This window comes from Ixodes scapularis, unplaced genomic scaffold (genome assembly GCF_016920785.2).
Source record: "Ixodes scapularis isolate PalLabHiFi unplaced genomic scaffold, ASM1692078v2 PGA_scaffold6__148_contigs__length_123643588, whole genome shotgun sequence".
NCBI lineage: Eukaryota > Metazoa > Arthropoda > Arachnida > Ixodida > Ixodidae > Ixodes > Ixodes scapularis.
Window position 1 is genome coordinate 7,589,537 of NW_024609881.1, and position 22,690 is coordinate 7,612,226.

General features: G+C 46.1%; 2 protein-coding genes across 2 annotated transcripts in view; one reads left to right on the plus strand and one right to left on the minus strand.

The window, feature by feature from the left end:
- The window catches only part of LOC8026739 (26S proteasome non-ATPase regulatory subunit 10), a 30,699-nt gene extending 16,135 nt beyond the window's left edge, over positions 1 to 14,564 (minus strand). Inside the window, exons 1-3 of the mRNA XM_029966683.3 lie at positions 14,386 to 14,564; positions 8,694 to 8,792; positions 7,834 to 7,980 (exon numbers count right to left, since the gene is read on the minus strand). Coding sequence (XP_029822543.3) covers positions 7,834 to 7,980; positions 8,694 to 8,792; positions 14,386 to 14,487 — 348 coding nt within the window. The 5' untranslated portion in view covers positions 14,488 to 14,564. The remainder of the gene's footprint in view (positions 1 to 7,833; positions 7,981 to 8,693; positions 8,793 to 14,385) is intronic.
- A 204-nt stretch (positions 14,565 to 14,768) lies between these two features.
- LOC8026740 (26S proteasome non-ATPase regulatory subunit 12) overlaps positions 14,769 to 22,690 on the plus strand; it is a 33,241-nt gene continuing 25,319 nt past the window's right edge. The window contains exons 1-4 of the mRNA XM_029966681.3: positions 14,769 to 14,842; positions 15,092 to 15,207; positions 19,853 to 19,912; positions 22,152 to 22,388. Coding sequence (XP_029822541.1) covers positions 15,106 to 15,207; positions 19,853 to 19,912; positions 22,152 to 22,388 — 399 coding nt within the window. The 5' untranslated portion in view covers positions 14,769 to 14,842; positions 15,092 to 15,105. The remainder of the gene's footprint in view (positions 14,843 to 15,091; positions 15,208 to 19,852; positions 19,913 to 22,151; positions 22,389 to 22,690) is intronic.

The window sequence follows — 22,690 nt, forward strand, 5'->3', positions numbered from 1 at the left end:
GCGCCGTCACTTGTTGAGATGAAGAAATAACAGCACATGCTTGCATTCGGACAAAATTCGGAGGTAAACAGTTACACAAGGCGCGCAAAAAGAAGACGAATTTGTTTGCTGTCGCAAACTTATCAGGGTTAAGGGACTGAAGCGCCAAATGTTCACGTAACTTACTCTAAAAATACATTCGAACCTATAAACCCAAGTGATTTCAGGCATTTTGGTTCCAGCACAGGTCAGAAATTGCCCAATGCACAGGTCAGAAATAGCCCAATGCACAGGTTAGAAATAGCCCAATACTAGCCAAATAGCCAACTACCATTTTTTCCCGCCAACTGCAAATAAAACTAGCCCAATTTGGCTATTTATAGCCCAACCTGGCAACCCTGGCCGGCCCGCGACCGGAGGGGGGAGGGGGGGGGGAGGAAAGGAGAGAGCCAATAGTGTGTACGCACTGGGCGCCCGCGACCGGCATGCAACGCGTGCGAACACTCCTCCTCGACCTGCGATTGGTCTGTCGCTGCGGTTGTTTGTTTCCAACGCAGCGGAGGGACGCACACACGTGAACGACACGTGCGTGCGTCCCTCCGTCGCTATGGCAACTGAAGCCTTTCGCTTCTTCCCGCTTCTTCGAGCAACTCGGCTCTGGCGCAACTGCCACGCGAGTGCCGCTTGCTGCTCGCGCCGTCAGCGCCGTTATCTAGTGTCGCACAGGGAAGCGCGCTCGCGGCTCCGGTCGTCGGCGCGGCCGGCGGGCTGTGCCAGAAACCGCACTATAACCGGTACTTCCCTTCGCGCGCCTGCATTTTAAGCGGTATGTAATTACATGGAGTTCTATGGGAGATGAACCGGTGGTTTAAAAAAGCCGCGTTATACCCGGTCCCGCACTATAAGCGGTTACGTTGTAAGTGGTCTATACTGTACAAACTACTCCCTTCGACAAATCCCTGATACAGCGTACCACCGTGTAAAACTATCTCACAGTTCATAGTCCAAAACAGGCTTTTCTAGAAGCACCTTACCAACAGGCTGTTATGTCTTTATGTTGTTCACGGCGCCCAACGCTTATCGAGTGAGCTAGATAACCGCCCTGTCACGAGCGCGTAGCGCTCGATTAGTGCCTGCAATGACAAGCAAAGTGCTTCTTGCTTCTGGACAATACCAGAGCCATGCCAGCGTCTCTCAGTCGTCGATTCCCCGTCGGGACGTAACAGCTGGTGGCAGTGGTGGGATGGATCGATGACGTCAGGTTCTCTGGATACTGCTGGTGAATGCCTCGAGCCTCCTTTCTATACACCGAGCAGCGTTAAGGTTTAAGACACTTCTTGGCCGTAACTAACTGGGTAGCATAGGCACAAATAAAAGCAGCAATCTTTTTTGAAAATTTAGGGAAATGGGCACGATGAATCTCGTGGCAATAGTGAAACCCGATTTAACGCTCTTGGCGGAAGAGCTCGGTACAGTATAGACCACTTACAACGTAACCGCTTATAGTGCAGGACCGGGTATAACGCGGTTTTTTAAAACACCGGTTCGCCTCCCATAGAACTCTATGTAATTACATACCGCTTAAAATTCAGGCGCGCAAAGGGAAATACCGGTTATAGTGCGGTTTCTGGAACGACCGGCGCAGCGAGCACGCTTCCCTATGCGACACTAGATAACGGCGCTGATGGCGCTAGCCGCAAGCGGCACTCGCGGGGCAAGGAGGTTGCTCGAAGAAACGGGGAGAAGCGAAGAGAGGCTTGAGTTGCCATAGCGACGGAGGGACGCGTGCATGTGTCGTTCACGTGCATGCGTCTCTGCGCTGCGTTGGAAAACAATTGCAATGACAGACCAATCGCAGGTTGAGGAGAAGTGTTTGCGCGCGTTGCATGCCGGTTGCGGGCCGGCTGCTTCTATCCGGAAACATGGCGTCGGTTGTGATCGTCGTCGTAGATGGCGTGCTCATCGTTCCGTATAAAAGCGCTATCCTTGACTGCGAATTTTCGTTGTGTGTCGCTATGATAACTCAGCACGTACTAGAAGGAAAGATCCACCTACTCGTGGGGTGATGTCGTGGCGGCACTCTCAAGATGGCAGAAACGCCCGTGTCCTCGTGTTTATTTACTTCGACTACAGTGGTGATTTCTAAGCATTTGTGTCCTCGAACATCGCACGGATTTCTTATTTGGCGCATTTCATGCGTGTGCTCAAGTTGAAGGTATTACTGGCGCGTACCGTATGAAGGATGCAAATTTCCACGCGTTTTCATCACTGGAGAAAAGTGATTAGGGTTAGCAATCCTGAACGCTCGCAACGTCCGTCCGCAACCCGCGATGCCGTTAAAAGGCTGCGCCAGGCAAAAGCCGCTCATTTCTTTCAAAATGTGTGACACACTTGAGACAGAACTGTACTAGTCTGGTGAAATAAAGACTTTCCTCAAACTCAGCTTTATTTTTCATTTAACATAAAATAAATTCTTTTACAAGTGTAAGTTGTCTCATGGCATGTATTTTGGCCTGAAAAATTGATGTTTTGGTTATAGCGCGGTACCGCTTATAGTGCGGATTTTCGCGACTCCCGCGACATACGTTATATGCGGTCTACACTGTATTAAGGCGGTCAAGGCCATGAGAGAGCCCGAGATAATCACAGCCATTGAAACATGTGGCGCATTAGCCGACGAAAGTTTTGAGTATTGGAGTAAGTGCAGAAGAGACGAAAGGAGGAGGAATGCCGCTTAAGAGGAACGCCGCACCACTCGAGCTAGAAATGCTTCAACGTAAATTGAACGCTGGCGAAGTCGTTACGGTGGGAAATAGCAGTTCAATATAGACCGTTGCATTAGGGTCATAGCAGAGAGAGTAAAAGAGAAAAAAAAATGCACTCCCCCTCTCCCCCGCAAGCTGTCCGCTCCGCCGAGTGGGCTGTAGCTAGCGTCCGGCTGGCGTGCAAACTCTGTTTCAAATCGCGTCATTTTGGAACTTTCAAGCGCAGATACGCAGATTTTGGTATGCCAGTTATCGTGTAATACTATGCTAGATAAAAAGACTCGCAGGGTCCAATTGCACTGTTACCTGCGTGCAAATAAAAAACAAAAATAGAGAAAACTGTGTCAGATTGGCCGGTCTCTTTGGCGAAAAGAAAATCCGGTTGCTGTACCTTTTTTATTATACAAAAGTTCCTACTGGTGTAGGCCTTTAGCGACCATGAATGGAAGTCTGAAATAATAAATAAAAACGTGTTCTCCTGCTGCAATACACGCAGTAGTTGAGGGTAGTACTGCCGGCTGACTCACCTGCTATTTAAGTAACGGAAAAAAAGATATGCTAGTTGATCATTTAGCAAAATAGAACAACAGAGAGCTATAGGCTGATTTTGGAGTAGCCACAACTATTCTAAGAACGCGAACCACTTCACAACGGCAGCCACGAGCGAGAGTTCGGTGTTCGGTAGAGCCCGCCGATACAGCCCAAAGATGGAGAACGGCAATCTCCCGGTTTGTCGTCTGCTAGCGGAGTCGGCGGCGTGCCCTCTCTCTCGTTTTACCCCGCCGAACCCGCTGAACTTCCCGGATGTGTGGAGAGGGCGCTGCGGTCGAACAAAATGGTGCCGCCCAGAGAGCGCTAAATGGAATGGTCTATACAGTAGAAGCTCGTTGATACATTCTCAGTTGATACGTTTTCCCGGCTGTTATGTTAGAAAATGCCGGTCCCGTTTTACTTCCATAGAAGTGCATGTATTAGTTTCCTGCGTGTTACGTTTGCTTTCCCGGTTGTTACGTCCAAAAGTGTTGGCATCGCAGTGCCTCAACGCACCAAGCGCCAGGCTACCATGCTGGCTTCGAAGCGAAGCTAGCGGAGCAAAGCTGAACCATGCAATGCGGGTCGCACGACACGCATGGGCACGCAGACGCCCGTTTTTCCTTTCCTTCTTTCCCCCCTCTTTTCCATCTCCTCGCTGGGCTTTGCTGAGCTCTGCCACAGCTTCCCATCTTGCCCGGGTGTGACCTTGGAGCACTGCTCGGACGGGGAGCAAGGCTGGCGAGGCGGCAAACGCTCGTTCTCTCTTGCTCTCTCATTCATCTGTCCTTCTCTTTCTCTTGCACAAGGTACACTCGTAGCTGCGCTTCTAGTTTCTGTTCCGCTCGATTGCGTGAACCGTGGTGTTTCGAAGTATGTGTGCTTTGTGCCCACTGACGACGGTCATGGCATCGCAAAAAAAGAAGGCACTCTCTTTTAAAGAGAAGTTTGATATACTTCAGACAGTGGATCGCAATTCCAGCCGCAAGAGATCTGACATCATAAGAGACCTCAGACTTGCGCAGTCAACTTTGAACAGCATCACCTACTGTGAATATGCGTCGCCTGACGAGAACGTTGTTACCTCTGAACCGCAAAGCATAGCATACATTGTGGCCGACCTCACTATGACAATGAAGAAAGTGATGAGGATGTTAAGCAGGAAACGAACAATTACGCTGCGCCCATGTTTGCGGACGCGATCATTGCGTTGGACACCTTGTGCCGCTACGTAAATGTTCACGACTGCGCGGTGAGTGAGAGAGGACCGCGGCTCCTGGAGAAACGGCTTTTACTGCTTAACATTAATTCGAAGTGGCAGGCGGATATTACACACTTTTCTGTACATGTTTGAGTCCTCAACAGTTCTGTAAGTACACATAAAATAAACCATTCTATAAGAGCTGCTTTCTATCTCATGTAGAGCCCATCTAAGTGCATCATCGGTTGTTACATTTTCCCGGAAGATACATTTTAGAGCACAGCTCTTAGGGGCCCGTTTCCGGCTTGAGCGGCGTCGGCGTAACCGCGAGGTCACGTGAGCCCCCCCAGGTCATGTGACCCCCCTCGGGTGACATAACCCCCCTAAGGTCACGTGACCTTGGGGGGTCACGTGACCCACTTTTAAAGGCCGACGACCAGTTCGCGCTTTCCACTTTTCTCTCGCTTCCTCCTCTTCCCCTTTTAACCTGTCCACCGCTGCCTGTTTCCTCCTCCCCGATGGTGAGGAGGATATTCTGCCTTGCAGAATCTCGAGTCTGGTCATTGGCCTTTAAGGTCACGTGACCCCCCCTGTTTTTTTTGCGATCCCCTGGAAAACATATCGACGAGGTTCTATTGTAGGTGACATGCTAAGCTTCTTGCAACCCTTTGGTATCGGAGGAGACATAGGCCTTTATTTGGTAAATTTTGAACGGGCTTGCACTAAGATGGGTTTTGTAGGACCGAGCTGACCTCAAAGGCTCTCAAGTTTACTGCCAGCGGAGGTGGCCAACGTTTTGGCCAGGCAGCCCATAGCAGCTGACGACTACTCGTCCGTTAAGTCGTGCCTGATTAGGAAGTTCAGGTTGTCGCCCACGGCTTTTCGATTAAAGTATCGAGAGACAAAGAAAAAGCTAGACGAAAGCTACTTGGAGTTTGCTAACAAGCTAGAGCAGTTTTTTGCTTCTATCTTGACAGGTCTGGAGGAGTGGATTCAGGATACCTAGACCAAAAGTAGAATCGGTGCAAAAAGCTGTGAATTACACAGATGACTATTGCTCTAAGCCTAGGAAGAAAGTTATGAAAAAAAAAACGACGTAGCTTTGCCCGAAACTATGAATGAAGTAGGCCCCACATGTTCATGCAGAGAGGTGCCGAAAAGATGAAAGACGGCGACGCACCAACAGAAGGCTCCGATTCTGACAAAAAGAAACACAAAATGAAGACATTTGAGCAGTGCACATGTTTGTATATCTTGAAGTGGCATTGAGGAAACTAACAATGTCCCTGAAACCATCTAAGTTACAAAAACGATCCATTGCAAACCAAATTAAACCTTCAGTTATTACCATAAGCAGGGTCATGTGAAAATACCCCAATTGACTGCTATCGTTTCGAACAACTCGGAGTTGTTGCTCGCCAGTTTTGATTCCAGCAATTTGTATCCCAGCACAGGGATATAGAAAACGACTCGCCAGCAACCCCGAAATTGCGGGAAAAATGGCCCCGTCCAAACCAGGCTTAACATATTTTTTAATACTGCTATTTCATTGCAAAGTTAATTGAACATATCGACAATTCAATTGATATTCAAGATATTTTGTTATGTGTAATGTCTAGTATATTGACTTGTTTCCCACTGAACTTCGGGGCATCCACAAGTAATTTCTAGTTTGCGTTCGGTCGGCTTCTGATAGGGCATAGTTCCTCTGCCTCCCAAAACGTCATAAAAGCCAGTGCCGAATTCTTTTATAAGATACTGCCGGTAAACCCTTGTTCCCGACACAAAAGTCGCCAATTATAAAAAACGAAACGCAAGCAAATGGTGCATGTACCTTATTTTAGAGTGTATAAGTAGTGAGTTCTTTTCAAGTTTCCATTGGCACATCTTACAGGGCAACTTATATGCAATTATTGTTTACAAGAGTGGACTTTAAAGGGATACTGATTCGACACTTAAAATATACCTCTCAAGTTCAGAGATATGCTAAACATGATAAACTCAATTTTCTAATGACAATTGCACGCTTGTATTTTGAACGGATGGCTGTATTTTACATTCCAAAAAAACAATTTTTGCGAGTGCTCAAAGATCAGCCATCAAAGAGCACAATGCATCATGGGAGCCGTACCAATTGACGCCACAGACGTCAGTCGGTCCAGCACAGACAAGGCTGCTTGGTGGATGACGTGGTTATGTGTTTTACCACTTGGTGTAGTCAAGGCGTTACAACTTGGCCGTTTTTAGTTGCCCTTCCCCGCTCCCTCAAGAGTTGAATAAGTCGAGAGAGAAGGGAAATCCGGCTCGACAGGGCTCACGCGCACGCAGCTTGCCACCATATTTCCGCAGATCGGCGCTTCTTTAAAGTGCGTAACAACATTCGGTTTATTTCTTTTAAATAATGCCTTGGTCTCTTTTCGAGCAAAATATTGGTGTCCGTGAGGTGCGCCTAGAACACGGTGGACATTTAGATCATAAAAATACGTAGGTGCTAGAATTTCTTTGCAGTATCCCTTTAGCCATGCAAGTTTGCCATGGGGGCCATATTTCTCAACCGATTCATTGGAAAGAATTTTCTAAACGCCCCTCACTTACACATAGTGAATTAGAATAACAAGACAGATATGAGGGCTCACACATGTGCTCTTGCCATGCCCACCGTACAAAGCGTAACTGATACGCAGGTATGACTTATACAGTCAAACCCGTTTATAACGAACAGCAGGAAACACTACGATCAGTTCGATATAGCAAAAACCATTTACAACGAACTTCCACGATCCGTTCGTCGTAAGGCGAGAGCTTCTCTTTTTTTCTCATCTCTTCGCTTCCGCCTTGTAACAATGCGCTGGAAAGATTTCTTTTCTTTTTTCTTTTTGCATGCGCGCAAAGTTTGTTCTTTTAGTTTATCTCCCTTTCTGAATCGCTTCTTTTCGTAAGCAGCAATTTTAGGATGAAAAGTATTTTTTTCTGTACGTGCATGCAGAGTGTATTTTTTAGCTTTTTCCTGTTCTGAATCACTTCTCTTCACTCAAATTTGTTTGCAACTTGAGCTTCTGGAATTTGTTTTCTTTCCTACTTTTTTTTGGGGGGAAGGGACAGGCTAGAAGACGATTGTTTACACGTTTTTGGAAGCCTTCTCAGGGGAAAAAAGTTTGATATAGCCAATATGTTGTTCGTTATAAAAGTACTTTTTACATGCATTTTTATTTAAATTTTCCGCGAGTTCGATATTGCCAATAATTCGCTGTATGTGGGTTCGCTCTAAATGGGTTTCACTGTATACCAACTCTTTTGTAAAGACTAAAATACGGTGACACCTCTCAAGTCTTCAACGTCCAGCTCAAAACAGCGTACCTCGAGGTGCCCCTTGGAGGCAGCATAGTGCAGCGACGTGTGGCCCGTCTGGTTGACCGCATTGACTTGCGCTCCCCTCTCGAGCAGTGAGGACACAATGTCCGCATGCCCCACAGAAGACGCAATCATCAGGGCTGTCCACTGGGCCTGCGGAACAGATCATCAGTCTGAGGAAGCTGGAGAGAAGCTGCGGGGAAGCCCCGAGGGCCGCTGTCTAGTTTCAAGCTTTACTCCCCAATTAGTGTGCAAAAAAAAAACCAAAAAAAAAACAACTCCTCTTGCATGTTTTTTTTTTCTTGCTTCGGTTCAATCTTTGCTAATTTTTTTAACGCCTTTTGCAAGGCGTTTTGTTTGACCACGCTGCCCATGCATTCCGACCTCGCTGCACCAGGATATAAAAGTGTGTTCATTTCGCGCGTAGGAGGAGGGGGTCAAATTTTGACGTCCGAGTTGGGGGTGCGTTTATTACGCGAGTGAAAAAAAAAGTCTAAAATTTGAGAGCCGACTTGGGGGGTGCGTTCATTACTCGAGTGCGTTCATTGCGCGAGTAAATACGGTATTGTTCCGTCTGGACAGAACTCTACTGCACATGATATCATTCCATCTGGACAGAACTCTTCTTAGCCTGCTATCGTTCCATCTGGATGGAACTCTACTGCACCTGCTATTGTTTCGTCTGGACAAAACTCTACAGCACCTGCTATACTAGTTCCGTCTTGATGGAACCCTGCTGGGCCTACTATCTTTCCGTCTACTTGAAACCGACAGAACTCTACTGTGCCTGCTATTGTTCCATCTGGACATAACTCATGACACTCCAAAATAATCAGGCTCGATGAAAACAGGCACATTTTCTTCACCTCATCAGCGCAGTCCACGGGAGAACCCTGCTGCAGCAGAAAATTGACAATGTCCTTTCGCTTGCCTGACACGGCCCAGTGTAATGGAATGCGTCCCGCCTGAAACCAAGAGGAAATTTAGACGAGAACTTTAAAATATCTCCAGACAGTGGTTATGATATGAGCCAAGTCACGCTCGTCATTAAAGGGACACTGGCACCCCTACAAAAAATGTTTTTAATTTTTTACCAGACGATTTTGTATGGTGTCAGAAGACTACTCAATCAATATTTTGCTATGGAAACACATACATTTTTAATAGTGAAAAACGCAATTGCTCGAAACTGAAACATGTGCATGAAGGTTCGGAGGAGAGAGCTACCGGAAGTCACGTAACTATCACTACCTACCCAGTTTTTTTTTTCCGTTCCTCCGCCTCCCGGGCATGTGAAGCAGACGATGACGAGGATGCAGCCTGAACCATTTGTCATGCGATAGTTTCGCACTTATATCCCTTCCCCTCGCTGCTCTGTGCTTTAAGATTGATTGGCCATTACGACGAACCCCACTTCCGAAGTAGCGGTCCCACATTCGTTGCAATGTCGCTCCATCGTGCACTGTTATTGCGTCATCCAACCCGCGGTACGTCGCCATATTGAGAATGGCGTGGACTATCACAATCAATATGAGTGTGACAACCGCTCCGCGTGGCCCGCGATACAGTGAGTGTCCCCTGTCGATTGCTCCGTGAAGTATAAAGGCACTTTGCGGACGAGACGGGATGTCTCAAGCGATCACTGCACCACTCTGCACTTCTAGATCATCTGCTAGTAAAGGACAGGCGGCGGAACTGTGGGAGTGTTGATTAATGAACCAGATCATTTTTCGCTAGGAATGTGCACAAGCAAAAATAGCTTATATGTATATTTTTTGTAGGGTAACACTTTTATTAGAAAGCTTTAGGATTGTTTTTATGATTCTGATAACAGTACGGGATACTCCGTCAATGCCTTTGCGCATGCATCATACTGTTATTGGAGGTATTGGAACAATCTACTAAAACTGCCTAATATTTACTTCACGCGAGTTTCGCAAGAGCGAAGGACCGCGAATCCACACTTGCAAGATGTCAGCGCGGTGCAAGCGTAGACAATCTTTCGCTCCCAGGAACCGTAAAAGCAACATGACACACTTAAATTAATAGCAAACTTTTTCGCAGCGAGTTCGGCGTTGCTCCGAGTTATTATCACGCGATAACCAATCAACCACTTTGCAGCTCGAACGAATATTACAAACGCTTGCCACGTCACGCACGCATGAAATGGTGTGCGCACATACGACAAATTGCGGAGGCCATGGTTGGTTCACGCAGGCAAACCGTAAGTGAAGAGCGTTGCAACGAGTGTAGAAGTCTGCTTGTCTTAACCCCCTTGCATCTAATCCTTACGGAGCATTCGACAGGGGGCACTGATAGTACCGTGGGCCACACGGTGCAGTGTTCACACTCATATAGGTCTCCTTCATTGCCCAGGGGACACAGCGAAAAGGGACCTGTTAGAATTTGTTTTGAGTAGTACAAGCTTGAGCGTCTCAAACTGTCACATGTAGAAATTTGCCTGCTCAAATGCAAAATGCAAAAAATAAAAAAAATAAAAAATGGAATTTTTTGAAGCACAGGTCAAAGCTAACATGCTAAAGGGTGGATTCCATGAAGCAAACATTCACGGCGAAATTCATGCGTCAGAAATCTACGACACGCCGCTGCGTCTCCGTTCACCAGTGAACTCCATCAGGTGAACAAGCTCTGAACGCCGTTGACGCTAACCGCGCAACTGTCAGTGTTGCCAAGGGGGAAAGTGAATATCTGAAACCAACCACTTATAAAGCTTTGTTTAAACATTTCATATTCATAAAAAGCACAAAACAAATTCAATGAAACGAGCAAGTAATCTATAATAATGTACTTTCAAGTCTTAATAAGCCTTCATGTCTTTGTTAGAAAAAAGATTGCCCAGATGCGGTGGGGTGCATGCTTGGTCTGCAACACTGTGCATCGAGCCAGGCGGAAGTCAAACCGCGTACTATGTCCTGTTTGGCCCGTGTCCTTCGCTGCATGTCGGCTGCTTCCGGTGGCAGCAATCACAGGACAAACAGTATCTAGCTACGCTAGATAGATACGCGGCAAATAGCCACTTTTTTTATGCCGCAACAAGAGCAAACGCCACCGGGCGAAATTCATTGGTTATTCGTGGCATGTACACTCCAAGGGGTTATAGATGTCATTTCATGCGTTCGAAAGTAAAAAAAGCAAAAAAAGAAAAGAATGTGTCGGGACGATAGATGTTCGACGTCACCACGCACAGATAAGAGACGGATACCCGAGCAGCGGTCACATGAATCAGTCACTTTTGACTGTCTTGCGGCATTGAATCTAGCAGATTTCAGACGTTGAAAGGTGTTTTTTTCATTCTTCAGCACTAGACAGAAAGAGCTCAATGAAGGTGCCATAAGTAGAGCAAGGCACAGCCAGGTGAGCTTATACTACCCAAAATGAGGGTGCCACAGTTTGTACAGAGCCTCAATGCAGGAGGCCTATTGATTGTGATATAGTACATCTGTTGTGTGGGCGAAATGGATTGTACGCACTTTAAAATGACCACATAAATTGTTTTCTTAACTTATCGCGCTGGGGTTTACTACAGAGTTGCTCGAAGCTCGTGCATTCATTAATTAAGAGTATGAATACATGGAACCTCTGGAGTCAAAAGAAAGAAAATAAAAACGGGTTTTGTCTGTGGAAAATTTACCGTATCACCTTCCTTTTATCTCAGAATCATCAGCAAAACGTTGTGGACTATTCTGGCGTTTACTACGATTGAGAAATTTGTGAAATGGAAAGAAAATAGAATTGGCTTACCTATTTTTCCCTTCATTTGTCCCGAATAAACGTCACAGTAACACAAATATATATATATATTTTTTTTTTTCTTGTTTTGTTTTTTAGCGCACATGCAACTTTTGCAAAAATCGCCTTGTGCGCGCTGCCATCTTTGTCCACTGGGCTGTGGAAGTCCTTCTGAGCATGCACTGTTGCTCTGTTGTGCGGTATAGACCTTTCCAGCTGCAGTCTTGAACGAAGCGATTTACAGTGCGCGTCCCTGGTTTTGAGAGGGTGCATCAGTGTTGCCTGACTGCGCTGGGCTGTGGGTTTTCTTGTCAGTGGGCTGTGGCAGCCTGCGTAGGCGCACTTCCGGACGTTGGTGGAGGCTAAATTGCTGCGTTCTATTTTTTATTTTGTGTTCTATGGCGAATAGAATTTCTCCAGCGCTGTCTTGGTGAGTCCATGCGCGACAAAACTAATGCAACTGGAATGTTTGTTTCATTTTATGTTGATCTTTTTACGGAACCGCACACTCAGAGAGGTCAGTCTACAAAGGTCTTAGCCATCGAAAATATTTGACCACGCAGGATATCCGAACTGCATAGATCAGGGGTGGCCAAGCTGACCCGGCCTAAGAGCCGCAAACAGAACCACGAAACTTCTAAGAGCCGCGGGGGGGGGGGGGGGGGGGGGGGGGGGGAAGCAAACTTTTGTTTAGGGCTAAAACAAAATCTCGGACTACTTTCAATTTATTCGAGTCAAAAGCGGTCCAACTTTGGTAAGGTAGCAGTAGCATAAGACTAACAAACCGCAACCTGTCTTTCGATATCAAAACGCGTTCCATTTCTCTACTTGGGGAAGTGGTCGTATGACCGGAAGGGAGGCATGGAAGCGGAAGGGGGGGGGGGGGGGGAAGTAGGGGAGGGAGCCGCAAGCTGCACTTTAACACACGAAGAGCCGCATGCGGCTCGCGAGCCGCAACTTGGCCACCCCTGGCATAGATATTCCCCGCCCACAACATGAAATTCAGCAAGTCTCATCAATCGAACAACATATATTGTACGTACCCCACGGTGCCGCGTTATCCAAACAAAATTTGAGAAAGGTCTCATTTAGCACAGCATTTCCAATATAAAGTGTAGACGATAGTCATTTCACGACGATCGGACAAAATCTGGCGTGTTTTGGGGCACATGTAGAAGAGAGTTGTTTTTTTGCTCAGCTTCAAAGCAAATGAACGAACGTGTCTATTCCGTCCCCACATCCCGGACCCGACCCTATCAGCTATTTTTTGCGAAGACCCAGAACATAGCCGGGAAGGCTGTTTGGAGATTATCTCAACAGAAATAATCCTCCAAGAACGTCGAACTGCCTGCGTCGCGGGCTGCTTGACGTTCGCTCTCTTCGTTCGTTTCCTGCGAAGGTCGAGCAGGCTACGAGCCCTGGTATTCTCTGGTTCTCACAGTGGAAGATAACACACAAATGGTAAGCATCCTAAACAGGCGAATAAAGTAAAAACTTCCAAGAAAAGCCGGCGAACTCCGAATGCAAAATGCAGGTGGGGAGTCACGCTGACCGGGTTTCCACAGCTCAGGCAGGTGCCAGAATTATTTGGCTGATAGGGGTCGCTCGATTCGATTCCAGAGCACTCTTTTTGCAAAGGTCTATATCCAATGCTGCGTCCACAGCTCAGTGACTCAGCATTTTTCGCCCGGGTGACAAGCGCTGGAAAGGTCTATAGGGAAGACATAGTTTTTGATTTTTCTTGATTTACTCAAATGAGCCAATCTTTGCACAATTTTTGCAAAAGCTTCCACCAACTTCAGGCACTTCTGTAGTAAATCCCAGCGTTAAGAAGCTGATTTATGCAGTAAACTTAAAGGGATACTTCAACGAAATTTGAAATATATCCGTCGTGTTCAAAAATAGGTTGAATGTGATCCACAATATCCGTAAATGGCAATCGCACGTTTGTATTTTGAGCCTGGTGGCTGTATTTTGTTGTTATAAACGGCCCACTCTAGCAAGTGCTCGGAGAAGGCCCAGCTTAGAGCACGTGACATCCGACGCAATCGTGACGTAGGTCGTCTCAGGACGAGCAAAGCTACGGCGAGGCTGACGTCGAGAGGATGGCCTAGTCGTTCCAGCCACCGAAGCGGCTGCTTTTGTACGAATTTTGAGTGACGGGTTAATCTTTTATAATCTTGTAGGGGGACAATAGCTATTTCTGGAACACACAAAAGGGATTCTCGGAAAGACGGGAGTTCCTCCTTCGCCTCTTCTCTCGTCGTGGCCGAAAGCGAGACACTCACCGTCACTAGCTGTCAAGGTTCCTAGACTGGCATTACAAACAAGGCGTTAGCAACACCCACCAGGTGCTCTTTGCTAATCGTTTAATTCGTTTTAAAATGCCTTTTCGAGACTTTTTTAACAAGATATTGGTGTGTTCGGTGTGATGCTGCTCCTTTGAACACATATAGACCATAAAATAAGCGCCGAAATTTCGTTGTAGTATCCCTTTAAAGTGCCTGCAATCAACTTCGCCCTCTCTTTTCCTGTGATCTGTGCAACCTTAAAAACCACACACACACAAAAGAAGAAAAATAGGGCTCATAATTTTTTTTTCTATTTCTAATATTGAATGTGTGCCTGACCCACGACTCTGAATATATTTGGTAAGCATCATTTGAACTGCGCGCTTGAAAGCGGCCGATTCTCGCTGGGGTAGTTGGGTTCTTGTCGGTCATGTTCCAGTACAAACCTCGGCGAGCATAAGTACCCTGTCGTTGTCTATCGAACGCCCGACTTGTGCTGAGGAGAGTTTGGACTTACGAGGTCCTTCTTGGAGATTATCGTCTTGTCCGAGCAGAATTGCTGCTTCAGAGCTTCGAATTTCCCATCGTAAGCAAGAGTGCAAACCCAACTGTCGGACATGTCTGTTGTTCGATTCGTTCGTTTATTCAGAAATTCGGACGTTTCGAAGCTGTGACATTTGATGCCTTCGATGCTAAGAGTTACTGACTTGCTACTCTTGCTGACTGATAAATAAGATAAATACAAAACCTGATGCCTGAAGAATTTAGAAAACCTAAAAGAGATAATGTAATGAAGGTTTAAAATAAATAATAAGTATTAATTTTTATTAGATAGTTCACAAATCAAAGCATTTTTTTTCTGAAAATGAAAAAAACTTCGTTTTTGGATACGTTGCGTTTCTCATTTTCTTGAGGCGGCGAAGAAAAAGAAAGCGAAGGATTTTTCGTGCGCGTTGTGGATCCTAGAGTTTACGGTAAGTTATTGCCTTTAACTACCAAGTTGTCACCCCAATCACCTATTTCTACTCGCTCACTGCGTTGTAGTTTTAAAGTTGGCTTTAGCGTCGTCAATTGGGAGCACTAAACCGCTAACAATCCTAGCTAAACATCATCGGTCGTCGCAGCACCCGATGACTTGCCGAAAGCGACGCTGACCCTAGCCTGACAAACGTCGCAACCAATCTCGTTGACGGGGTACGTTGAACGTCGGCGTGTCCTCCCAGGAAGCGGCTACAAGATGACGGAAACGTTTTCGGATACCGGGAGACTGGTCAAGATGGAGGTGGACTACAGTTCCACCGTGGACGAGAAGGTGCCGGTGTGTGAAGCTCTCGCAAAGGTGGGCTTCCGTTTCTCCCGATCTTGTCAAGTCACCGCGTTAGTTTTCTGAAATTGTCAAGTTAAGTATTCCTGCTAGCTACAACAGGGTATTCTATCGACGTTGGCAACTCGTCTCTAGCCCATTTTAACCGCTGTATCAGGAGATGAATATCGAAAACTCTTGTTGTTTGTCTATTTGTTCCTTATGTATGTAACCAGGCTTTTAAGTCGAAATCCACAATTACAGAGCGGAAGCGGGTTACGACGAAAATGCAATGCAGAAAGAAAATAATAACAAAGCTTAATTCTTAATGTATTTAGGGGTTCGTGTCATCTTTTCTGTTCCTCCTTTCCAGGATCAAAATATCCGTATTAAATCGGCTTTCCCTTTCGTTATATATAATTTTATTGTTATTATGTGGGTGTTATATACTGAAATGATTACAATGAAAAGACGTGTGGTTCAAAGACAAGTTTTGTTTCATGTTCTTGTTGCAGCTGACTTAACTGGCGTAGCTAAGGGAGGGGCTTATAGGGCTTCAGCCCCTCCCCCCAAAAAAACCTGCAGACCCTATACACCTTTCCAAAAAACGCTCCTAGGCCGCCGCCATGTTGCTGATGCTGATGCGGCTGGTGCGACTCTCGCACCCTCTATCAGCTAGACGTTTTCTGCCACTCTCTGGGACTGTGAAGACCCGCTCAGCGCGGTTCTCTACATGCATTTTAGCCGTTTTGCATTCGGCGTTTTCTCGCTTTCTTGAAAGTTTCCACTTCATTTTTTTTTTATGCGTGCTGCCTACCCTTCTTGTGTTATCTTCCATTGTGAGAAATAAGGCTGGTAAGTGCCTGTCATTCAAGCTTTTCTACTCGACATTCACGGGAAACGAAGCAGGTGAAGGACGTCGAACGACCCTCGACGCGATTTTGCGAACATTGTTCTCCCCCCTCCCAGAGATAATCCGCGTAGAATCCTCAGTCATCTCCAAAAATAGTTGCCCGGGTTGGGGTGAGAAACGGGTCAGTCGCGTTTGTTTCTTTGCCTTGGTGCGGTTGTGAAAAAAAGGAAGCTCTCCCCGAAACGTGCCCCAAACGAAGTCATCTTGGATTCCGTCCGATCGTCAAGATGTGACTGTCGTCGACTGTGACTGTGTTATTTGAAACCTTTCTCAAATAAATTCTTTTTGGATAACGCTGCATCGTGTTGTATGTACGATATATTGTTCTAATGTTACCACTTCCTCAAATGCACGTCCGTGTCCTGTCCATCGGTAAACACATTATTTGTGAGCGTGAAAAATGCATGCCTTTCGGCCGTCTTCTGTTGCAATTTATTTTTGACAGCAAAGCGCTTTGTCGCTTCACATGCGGCGAATCCCGCGGCGTTGTCAAAACTGATCGTAAGAAAAAAACAAATAACTAGAACTATACATTCCAGTCGCACTCGTTCTGTCGCGCGCGTACCCAACAAAAACAGTTTACAGGTTTTTTTTGTTTTTTTTAGTGTGGCACAATACTTTCTCAATGCCCTCGGGAAAATACATGTACAAGGAAACACAAAATAATGCGGGAAAAAAACGAGAATTTAGCCGCCAGCAGCGTTTGAAACTGCGCCTATTGAAATCACAGTCCACTCGGTTAGGGTTAGGAGGGACGCCGGTGAGAGTCTAGCCTCAAACTCAGTGACTGGGCTCGAAAACGGTTTGTGGCCCCTGGGGTCGAGTGTTTTTTGGAAAGGTGTATAGTCGCCTTGGACACGCGCCAGATCCGTCATTGCTGACCTTCTGTCTTCTCGAGATACCGAGCCACTGAAAGGGGCGTTGACGAGCCTCTAGAAAGGCCAATACTGGGGAGAAGGACACAGTAGGATCTAAAAGGGCAATAACCTGGCCTGCTATGGTAATGAAGTAAAGGGAATAAGAGGGAACAAAAAACATAGGTTGGTTATGGCAGCACCCATGCACTGCTGCTGCAAAGTGTCTACAATATTCACGCGCATTTTAAAATCCCCGCACTCCGAATCATGGACATCCCAACCACCTCAATTCCCATACCCCCCCTCCCCCCAAAAAAAATTTCTGGCTATACCGTTGCACCTAAAAACTCCAAATCTGTTCTAGTAGTGAGGGAAAAAAATTGTATTCTCTTTTTCTTTCTTACGCGACTATCTATTGGGGACGAGATTCAACCACTGTGCCCCAAGCGGCTAACTTTAGAACTACACTTCCTAAGGACAAGAAGAACAATTATGCAGCACTCTGCTGCCGCCCTGCACTCCCTGAAGGGGAACGAATCTGGCGGGGGTGCCAGGTTTTGCCGGCAAGGGTGGAAAAATAGAGGAGAAAAGCATTAGTCACAAAGAGGAGGTTAGAAAATTGGTGGACATTATCCAGTGAGAATTGAGTGAAGTAAACTAACTATAGTTTGTGACAGGTCAACAGTTCAGGGGAAACTCCTCTTTTCACTTTAGCAGAACGAACGCTGGAGACGAGGCGACCTCCTCTCCTTCATTCACTCTGCTAAAGTGGGAGGAGATTCCCCTCGACTCTTAACCTTGCACAGACTACCGTAATACCCTAAGTCATCGCCCACCCACTTTTTGGGCAAGTATCGTTTTTCAAAAAGACATGGAGTGGTTGCCAACCCCTATCAATAGCCCAACGCGGAATCCGCGATCCGCAAACTTTCATCCTACCCGAATGACGCAGCTGCGGACCTTACGTTTGGAGGAGGTTTGTGACAAAGTGAGACGAAGGAGGGAAAGACAGTTTAATTTGTTTACGCTTTTCTTCACAATTTCCGCGACCCCGAAATCGAAGTTTGTGTGGGTGAAAAGAAGACGATGGAGATAACAGAATTACTTTGTTTTGCTTACGAAAATGTTTGTTTGAGTAAAAAAAGAAAACGGAAAGATAACCTACTCAGGGACGCAAGGTCAGCAACCGCCCCATATCCTGGAATGTAACTGTGGAGTGTAAGGTCAAAGATGTAAGGACAAAGTTTGTCTCCACCGAAAAGAGGCCACCGCGAACCCGCTTCTTCTACCGGAACGTCACAGCCACATTTGGTAAGGTTGTGCATTGTTTGAGGAAAAGCCAGCGGGTAAATATAAATTTGCTGGAACACCATACACGGATGTCTGTAAAGAGTCGCATTTCAAGCTCGGTGTTCGTGGTGCCGTCCACACCACGCTGCAACGCCGCCCCAACTTGCTTTGATAGCACGGATGCACTCATGTATGCCCCAAACGAGAAACTTGCACAAGAACCTGCTCCCTGTGATAGACAAGGCGCTTGACTTGACGTCGAAGCATCTGCCAGCGCGATTGCCGCCTTTCCCTCTTCTGCAGCATCACTTTTCGTTGCTTCTTTTGTCCGTGCTCGCAGGGCCTATTTGGTTTTCCAATTTCCTTGTCGACTCCTTTTTTCTTTTTACTAACGAAGGGAACATAGCGGTGTTAGAAACGTGTTTTCACAAAACAAACGTTTGTGCCATGCATAAAACCTTGTTTCCTTGCATAAAACAATGAAGCTAATTCGAGTTTTGAGTTTAATGTATGTCTCGTGTGGCCGTGCTAGGTATGTACTGAAAAATGGGCTTTTTTCTAGCTTTTTCTAAACTTTTTGCGCTTACCCACCGAAACATGGCCCACCTTTTTTTTTTTTTTTTTATAAGTTCCAGGCTGCAGGGGGGTCGGTGGTGACCCGGGTTATTACGGTATAGCAAAGTTGACGTTCGACAAATGCAAAACAAGATGTCTGTGTTCCATGGCTGTTCCTTGTTTTGGACCCCTATCCTAGGTTCAACATTTCAAAATGTTGGCCAGATGCTCCTCACTGCAATAATCTTATATTTTTGGGACATTTGATAAATGTCATCACTCTTAGGTTACACAAGCATAATTATTAATATAATTGTCCGACTGATCTGTTTGCATTGTCTAAATATTGTAATTTCTAACGTATTAGTCAGCTTTTTTACAGTGAAGCTGTAAAGGGCTAGTTCCGCAACTATCGTGCCCGCGGACAATCTCATGTCGACAGAAAACTCCCCATAAGTTGTGGCAAGTATGGATAAATAAAAAAAATAAAAAAGAGGAGTCAATTATGCATAAAGAAAAAGAGGGGGCAACCAGCGTGAGTCAGCCTTCCTTGGCATTATTAGATAGCGAGGTCCTGATCTCTTGTTATCATCTCTAGGCGTCGGTCTCGAGGTCGTCCTAGAAGTCGTCCAAGAGGTCGTCCTTGAGTTCGTCCTAAACATTGTCCACAAGGTTGTCCTTAAGCTCCTTCAAGAAGTAGTCCTGTAGGCATCGTCCTAGAAGTTGTCCTTGAGCTTGTCCTGGAGGTCGTCCTAGAAGTCGTCTTCAAGGTCGTCTTAGAAGTTGTCCTTGAGGTCGTCCTAGACGTCCTCGAGGCATCGTCCTAGACGTTGAAAGATAATAGCCTTGCTCGTCCTCAATCTTCATATAAAGTGAAAGAGCTCTACATTTTTTTTTTTTTTCCGATGAGCCAGTGTTTTATGGTTATGGTTTTCTCGGGGCACCATATAAGACTGGTTCAGTCATTATTACCTCAACTGTAGCGCCATGTATGGGGTCACCCAAACAAAAAGAATAAATGTTACCTCTCTTAGAAGGAGTGTCAATAGTGGTCATTGCTTTGCAGCAAGGGAAGCTGAAAGAAGCCCTGGACACACTGCTGTCTCTGGAGAAGCAGACGAGAACGGTGAGACAATCTTTTCCGACACTCCCCCCTTTGTCACTTAAGAGTCACTGAGCGTCCCTCAACTGCTTCCATGGTCCTTAGACTACCTGATCGGGAATGATTTCGTTACACTACGGAAAAGTTTTCCGTAGATTGAAGAACCAGAGGCACGCTGTCGACGTTAGGAGCCAACCAATCGGATCACTCGAAGAACCTAGCGAGTAAGCGTAGGTTAGGAGAAAGTTGCTGGCTGTGTATATGATTTCATAAAGCCCCACAAACTCTTCGAAAGGATAGGCAATTGGAAACATCATCTATTCTCTGACTTGGGGTTTCATATTATTTCATAATAATTGAAGTGCCACCTGAAATGTAATGTGTGCAGTAATAAGCATCACACTTTTTTTTTCTTTCACTGTTACGTTGATTAGCATTGCTTGCAGTGACACAGTTCACTAGGTCAGAAACCATCAAAGCTTCCTGACCGGTAAAGGCTATCTAAGGTCTGTGGTGCTATGTGACATGTCATCTGATGGATCTAAAAATGCAACTGCGAGACAATATTGCACGCCAGCCATTTGACAAACCAGGCAACAATTTATCGTATATTAATGGAGTTCAACAACTGCTTCCTAAACCTACGTAATACCAAACACAAAAAGCAGTGTGTCGAAAGTCACGTCTAAATTCAGACTCGAGCTTTGTTTAGACGTTTCACTTGTCGTCTTCAACAGATCGACTGCGTGAGTTGAACTCCAAGAGTAGCCCGAGCTAGATTCTATGTCCAAAACAAATTCAAAATTCGTGCAAAAAAAAAAACACGGAAGCAATTGTGAACAACAAATGTGTACTGCACCAAATGTTGACTATAATGCTAGAATGTGCACTATTTTTCTTGATATTAGCGTTCCTCTATGGACAGATGTCGTAGTGGTCGCAGCCGGCATAAGTCTGCACTTGCCGCTCTTCAAGCTGTTCCAGCTGCAGGATGATACTCAACTCGCAGCACGTGGCTATAAAGTATTCCGAGCATAAGTGAGAATGTTTCACGTGACACCAGTTCTCTCGGCACACAGCTTGCGCAGAAGCCTCTTCACGTGGCTGGCCTCCATTGCTGCCGGGGAACACATTTCTTTTTCTCCCACAAAAACGAGGGTAATGAAAGATTTCTCTGGCACTGCTCGTACAATCTACTGCAAAGCACAGATTGCTACCCATTGCAAAGAAACTCTCAACCTTGAAGCTGCAAAAAAATATTGATCGCTCGCACCTGAAAAGTTGCTTTGCGGCTGCCCAAATCGCTCGTTTCCCTGCCTGCCAGTGCCATACGCGGGTAGGGAAAAGTAGGGATTTTTCATTGTTGCCAGCAGCCAGCGCAACTTGAAGATTAAATAACTTCGCGGGAAAATTTTATTTTTTATAAGGTACTTTGGCTGTCAGTTGAGGAAGGGTTGTTGATGCGGTCTGCCAATTTGTAGCCAAATTGAAGACTAGAAAAATCGACGAAATTAGCCTTTAAAATGGCAGTAAAAAGTCTGGCGTAAATTCGCTTTACAGTCAAAATTAGATTGGGTTGCAATACGCAAAGCCATTAGTTTTGCTAGCCATCGCGGCTATCATTGTAGATTCGGTTGTGACTGTGGGTGCGCTAGTCCTGTTTGAAAGTTGAGATGTTTCAAACGAGTCTTGTGTTACATTGTGTTTCCTAATGCCTCTTTGCCTGTTTCCACGCCAGTGGAAAAGACAAAACTAGAAGTTATTTAGATATTATTGATGCGTCTTGGCTTACAAAAGACAGTGAAAACAAGTCCTCTGATTCTAAACAAAGGTCCAATCAAAGTCAGCGGAACTTGTCAGATATTCAAACAATTGCATGTGCCCATAAACACCCTTACTGTGTCTTACATATTGTTGATGCTGTCTTCTGCTTCACACTGCGTCCAAGGGGGGTGTTTAGTATGCATTTACGAACATTCAAAACCTTGGATCAAATGTCGTATGAGCAGTGCTGAATAAATTTGTTTGAATCTTAGGTCCAAGAGTAAAGCGCCACTACTAGATTTTCAAAATATGAGCACTGCTTTTGGAGTTTGAATAAATGAATTTGAATCTTAAATTTGGATTCATGATTCGAGCAGCACTGTTGGAATCTGCATAAACATATTGTGGAATGAATTGCAGGGTTTTCCATATTTGAATTACTCTATTTCCCAAGATGCTGCTATTGAATTGCTGGTGCCAACAAGCGTTCCCGTTTCAGGGTGGTGACACACACTCGACGTCGCGGGTGCTGGTGACCATTGTGCGCCTGTGCTTCGAGAGCGGGGACTGGGCTGCACTCAACGAGCAGGTGCTGGGCCTCACCAAACGGCGCAGCCAGATGAAGCAGGCGGTGGCCAAGATGGTGCAGGAGTGCCTCACCTACATAGACAAGCTGCCAGACAAGGAGACCCAGCTGCGCTTGATCGACACCCTCCGCACCGTCACCGCAGGAAAGGTGCGTGTATATGATGTCGCAATCGTGGCGGCCCCGCTCCTGGCTGCAGACGCTTCCGTGGAGACCGATCTGCGGCAAAACATTCACCACTGCTGCTTTTTTTGGATATGGTAACGCACCTCTGGGGCCCTAAACCCTTCAAACACAAAGTTGGAGCCAAAAGTTCACGGAGCGCTCCAACTGGACATTGGCAAAAGAAGCGCAGTCATCCTCGTGATATCCCGATCGGTGCGCTCCGTCAACTTCGGCCCCAACTTTGTGTTTGACGGGTTTAGAGGCCCAGGACTCTTGGGCCACCTGTG